Genomic DNA, 6,000 nt, shown 5'->3' with positions numbered 1-6,000 from the left:
AAAAAGCCTAGACTGTTTTTCACAGAATTTTTTTTAAACTGGTTTTTTTTTTTTTTAAATGAGTTTTTTTTTTTTTTTTTTTTTTTTCTTGAGACAGGGTCTCCCTGTAGCCCTAGCTATGTAGCCCAGGCTGCCCTTGAGCTCACAGAGATCCACTTGCGTCAGCTTCTGCTGGGAGTAAAGACATGTGCTACCATACCCGGCATTACTTCTTTTAATTGAAATGAATTCATGCCCTGTTAGCTTTCCAACTGGTCTCCCTCACTTTTATCCTTTTCCAGCTGTTGTAGCCTATTCAAGTGTTTTAAATAGATTAATTGTTGTTGTTTTGGTTTTTGGAGGGTGGATTTGGGTGGGTAGTTTTTGTTTGGTGTTTTGGATCAAACCCAGGGCCTCACTCATGCTAGGCAAGGACTCTACAACCAAGCTACATCCCCCAACCTCTAACTAGATTAATCTTCATAAAATATTCAACATAGCTTCATTCAGAAGTCTTAAGTGAATCCCCCTCAGTGCTTGTTGAGGCCAAGTCTCTGTTTCTTGTTCAGCATTGCAGGCCCTATAGTTTTGCGGCCCTTGTCATACAACAGGCAGAGGTCAGTGTTTTGTGTATTCTTACATGCATATCTAAGTCCCTCCTGCATCAGCCAGTTTTTTTTTCAGTGTTCATGTCTCACGGTCCAACTCAGAAATGGTCTTTTCCATGAAACCTTTGATAGACAGAAGATGAAATTATTTTCTTTCCTTTCAGGGACAGAAATTTCCCCTTTTCACTGTGGCTTTTTTTTCTCATTAGATTAGCGCCTTCCCATGTGCAGAAGCCTGTTTTCCTTTTTGTCTCCTATAATTGCACATCCAAATAAATATTTCTGAAAATAATGGGAGCGGTCACTTTGGTGAGAAGTTTGGATGTTCTTTCCCCTACCCACTTTCAGAAGAGCTCTAGAAGACAGTTTTACAATCTTGGAAAACCCAACAGGAGCGTCAGGTATGACAGCGGGGACTTGTAAGGAGGAAACATTACTTCCCATGTCCCTCTGTCTTGTCTCTTGGCTGTCCCTTGATCAGGAATATGTCCTGGCTTGGCTTGTACTCAGTCAGCCCAACTGTTCCATTGTTGTACATGAGTATTTTGCTTGGGTATATCAGTGCTTGATTCTTGACTCATTCATCCAGCTCCTCAGGGAATAAAATGCCCCAAGGGCATGAACATCTCTGCTTTTGATCTGAGCTCTTACTCTTGCAGTGACTGCTTCCGCCCATCTCCTCTTCAGCTAGCAGCTGCCACGGAGAACTCTGTGGCTCAAGCAACAGCGGCAGAGAGGTCTCTGCCCACTTCCTGCAGACAGGGAGGTTTGGATGGGCTGCTCAGGAACTATGCCAGCTCTGCATCTAGCTGGTGACTGACTCATGAGAAAAGCAGTCTGATGTCTAAAAGATAAGAGCCAACAAATTGCCTGCAGGTGGTGCTAGTTTAGAGGTGACTGATTCTGAGATGGTGGGGAGGGAATCGGTGAATAAGTGGTTCTCTGTATTTTTCTTTAGTTATCAGTGAGTCAGCAGCCCAGGAGATAGTTGCTTTTCTGTGATAGAATGGCTGGTGGCCTCCAGTGCCCTCTGAATCCTTACCACTGCTATTAGGGTAGCAGACTTATATGCTTATATCCTTAGTCTTCCTTCATTACTGTTCTCATTCTTTTGCCAGGAAGTTAGCTGTGTGTACTAAGGGAATTCTGCTAGTTCCATTGCTAGCAGATTTTCCTATGACTAGCCAAACCCCATCCCACTGCTAAGGTTTTCTCCAAATCTCTCCCTTATGAAAACTTAGTACCCTGTCCCAGAGTTGATCAAAAGCAGTGATTCTGAATCACTGTCTCTTGGCTGGGCTTAGAGGTCTAGGCAGGTGGGCCTGCCTCTACTCTGCTCCCCCCTCCCACCTCCTGCCTCACTCCCATTTCCTGTAGGAGGATGCTTTGCCATCCTGGAGCCATCAGGCACAGCTTTGCTTTGGCAGCACCATCGCACACACACTGGTGGGAGAGGGGACGTGTTTATCACTTTTCCTGGAGATTATCTGTTTAAGCACTTCTCTGACAGTTACAATAACAAGGGCAGTGTGTTGTGTTTCCCAGCAGAAGGACACTTGCTGTTGAAAGATGTATAGCACTAATTAGAAATACATAACATCCGGCCACATGGCAGCCTTCTCCCAGCCGCCCCATTTCCTGATTTCATACAACTTTGACGACAGTTGGTTTATGTTTTCCATGAATATGTTCTCAGAAAAATGAGAAAGTCTCCCTGTTACATAGAAGCAAGAAGAATATTTCAGCCTAAGCAGGTCTTTGGTCGCAGGAATACTGGTAAGTGTGGTCACTTGCCTACTTATAGGAAGGGGCAAAACCAAGTTTAGACCTCATCTGACTTTCTTGGTAAAAAATATTTCCATCTGACATCCTTAGCCAAAACCATTCCTCTAAACCCTTAAGCAAGCCTGCTTTTGGAAAGAAGGGGAAAGGCTATTTCACAAAGTTAATGAGTTCCTCAGTTCATGTCAACCTCCTGCTACCTGACACAAAGCCAGAGGAACCAGGCAAATACCAGAGGCAAACAATGCCTTTTCCTCCCCACCCCATATCACTTGGTGGCCTGACCCAGCCCAACCCCAGGGACATATATGGATGTTCATCAGACTAGGGCCAGTTTTCTAAATCTAGCCCCAAAGTAGGTGGGCTCTGGATATCTCGATGCTATTTTCCCACTCACTTAACATGAATACTCTCAAGGAGTGGTATCTTATGGCTTCTAGCCCACAGAATTCTGTGTGAAGCCAAGAGCATCTTCTAAATATACTGTGTACCTAATATATTTTTCACTTGCAATGTAGTGGGTCCATGGTTGTCATGGTTACTTGGATAAATGATAATTTTATTCAGCCTACTAAAAAGTCCTTTGGTTGTAGAGATCATGCTTTTTTTGTACCTAACACTATACCTAACACATTATAGATGCTCAATTTGTGCTTGTCATACCACTGAGCCATAGAGAACAGGCCTTCTCTTAAGTGTTCCCAGCTAGAATGACCAGTCTAGAGCTGACTAAGACCCAGGCATTCTTGGATAGTTTGTGATATGTCCACCTGTTTAATCAGGAAGGAGTAATTCCTGGTTTGTACCTCCTCACCTGTTAGACTCCCTGCATAAGCAGGCAGTGTTCTGGAGCATTTGCCTGAGAGGGCATGCTGATGGAGAGATCTAGGAGACATAACCAGGCAAAACAGCTACAAAGCTGTTTTCAAGCTGCTACTCTGAGAGGTATTTGAGTCCTCCAGGTCTACACCAGAGGTTCTATCTACCTTGTGTCACACCTCTCTGCAGGAACCAATCAAGACTCTGCAGAGGCCACAGATACCATTGCTTTTATACAGTTCATTCTTGTTGTTGTGCCCTAGCCTTCCACCCTGAACTCTTAAGAAACAAATCTATTCTGAGATGCTATTTATCATAAAAATAGAGATGGGCTTGGTTTAAGTATCTCCCTCTACCCCATTTTATGCTTATCTCTATTGAGAATATCCTACTGTAGCCAGTTTCTTGTAGCAAAGACATCTTCTATCCCTTTAGCCTTCTGTTTTCAGTTGACTTCTGCCTAAAATGCCCAGCAATGGGGAGATACTAATTTGCTCAAGTGTCAACCACCAGCATGTGGCCTCCATTCATCCTCCCCAGCTTCCTCTGTCCTGGCCTTATTCCTTCATTCTGGGCCTTGTTGCTAATCAGAGGCAGGCTGCTGGCAATGGCTGGCAAGGACCTATACGGGGGAAACTTCTTCAATCCCTAGCACTGGGGATAAATAAAAACAATGGAGGAGGACTCACTACTATTCTTCAGGTCTTTTTAAAGACACAAGAACATGTAAGAACTCACAGGTAGGATAAAACTCCAATGGTACTGCATATGGCTGAGGGGAGAGAAGACATTGCAGCTTTTCTTAGAATGACTTTTAGGTCTTACCCTTCTCTGTCCACATCATTTCTCCTCCTTGTTCTTACATGCTTGTTTCCTATCTCTCCCTTAAAAAAAAAAAATGACATTTCATGTGTGAGATGATACAGTGGATTGGAGCACTTGCCACCAAGACTGATGACCTATTCTAATCTCATGGATTGTTACCATTTCCTTACCTCCTGCCACAGTTAAGCTAGAAAGCTAGAGGGCGACATTTAGGATCAGTGGGCTTCTGGAAGAATGCTGGAAAAGCCACAATAGAAGAATTGCTCCCCTGGTGCTATTCATATGTTGGGCCCTTCTGAACAGCAGCCAGCTCTTACTTCCAGAACTTTGAAAGTAGTTTGGGGCAGGCTTTGTGTGCTCTAGTCATCTTTGTTCCTGTGGTAAAGACTATTGGGAATAGCTATGGTTGTATAGCATCGCCTGGAGTAACTTGTTTGGGCCTCTGACAAGACTAGCAAGCTGACAGAGAGGTCAAAATGCAGGCAAGAACTGAGATCAAATCTGTCGATAATTATCCTTTTAACAGTTGGAGATTCTGAGTTCTCCGGTGTTTCAGAGGGATTTAACAGATTAGCTTGACTCCTGTGTCCATCTCTCCTCAAGACTGGATGAAGTGGCTGTTGAGGTTACAGACCACTGATAATGAGCAGGTGCAGGCAGGTATTACTGTTACTCATTAAGCCATCTCACCAGCCCCAACCTGTAGTCTTAAATGAAGAAAAGGAAGCTCAATAATGTGGCTAAGGAGGTCCCCCTCATAGGCTCACAAAATGGTCCTCGGTCCCCAGGGTCTGATGGAGTTTCCTTTGCCTCTCCTCAGACTGCTTCTCGGAGGAATGTCGCTCTGTGATCCAGGAGCAAGCTGCATCCCTGGGCTTGGCTATGTTTTCTCTACTGGTGCAGCGCTGCACTTGCTTACTTAAGGAGTCTGCCAAAGGTAAGCAGGAGGGCCCCTAGCAGTTGGACTTGCTAGTTGCCCAGCCCTGTCCAGATGAACCTCAGAGGGTGGGGCTGCCTTCTCAGTATTTTCTCTCCCTGTTATTTGGTCTTCCTTTTCCCAGCATGTCCTTCTTCCTTTTGCTGCCGTAACTAGTCCCATATCTGTCTACAGTCTGATGACTTGTCAGGTCCTTTTTCTTTGTGGATCTGTTCCTTCCCTTTTTCTCCTTTAGTAGTTGTAAAACTCATCCTATCTGTGAGTTCTTACATGTTCTTGTGTCTTTAGAAAGACCTGAAGAATAGTAGTGAGTCCTTCCTCCATTGTTTTTATTTGTCCCCAGTGCTAGGGATTGAACAAGTTTCTCTTTATATTCATAATTGATAATTTTATTCTTTTTATATCTGTATCCTGTTTGGGTAACTATAACTGCCTCCATAACCACTATGGGCCAGCCATTTTGAGATGCTCACTGGACCAAGCAGGCCCTATTAGCCCATGCATTGAGGTATTATGCCAGATCCTTTAAATTATCCTTAGAACTTTACTCTTAGATTGCTATAACCGAGGAAGATAGGACTAAGGTCACACCTTCTCTTAGCTTTTGCATCAGTATTGATAAGTAGCAAGGCCTCTCCTTCTGTTACCCTCTGTTATACCAACTTTGTGAATGTCTCCTGCCTATATAGTTGCCTTTTATTTAAGGGTAGGGGGCGACTTTTTATTTTGAAACAATTTCACATTTATATAATAGTTTCATGAATAGTTGGGTATGGTTGCTCATCCCTGTAATTCCAGCACTCAGGGGGTAGAGGCAGGAATATCAGGAGTTCAAGGTTAACTATTTGTTACATAGAAAGTTTGAGACCAGCCTGGGCTACTTGAGATCTTGTCTCAAAAAACAAAAACAGGACTGGCTGTATGGCTCAGTGGGTAAAGCACTTATCACACAAGCCTAATGACCTGAGTTCAATCATCAGAACCCATATAAAGGTGGAAGAAAAGAAACACTCCACAAAGTTGTCCTCTGACATGTGTTCATATGCACAC

General features: G+C 43.7%; 1 protein-coding gene across 4 annotated transcripts in view; it reads left to right on the top strand.

Moving 5' to 3' along the window:
* Positions 1 to 6,000, top strand: part of Smg6 (SMG6 nonsense mediated mRNA decay factor) — a 288,855-nt gene that overhangs the window by 138,194 nt on the left and 144,661 nt on the right. For all 4 annotated transcript variants that reach the window (XM_029561452.1, XM_008828802.3, XM_029561453.1 and 1 more), the window contains exon 11: positions 4,834 to 4,950. In XM_029561452.1, the coding sequence (XP_029417312.1) occupies positions 4,834 to 4,950 (117 nt within the window). The remainder of the gene's footprint in view (positions 1 to 4,833; positions 4,951 to 6,000) is intronic.

Source organism: Nannospalax galili, unplaced genomic scaffold (assembly GCF_000622305.1).
Source record: "Nannospalax galili isolate Female #2095 unplaced genomic scaffold, S.galili_v1.0 scaffold212, whole genome shotgun sequence".
In the NCBI taxonomy this organism is placed as follows: domain Eukaryota; kingdom Metazoa; phylum Chordata; class Mammalia; order Rodentia; family Spalacidae; genus Nannospalax; species Nannospalax galili.
Note: the sequence above shows the minus strand (reverse complement) of the source record. Positions and strands in the feature narration are given on the sequence as shown.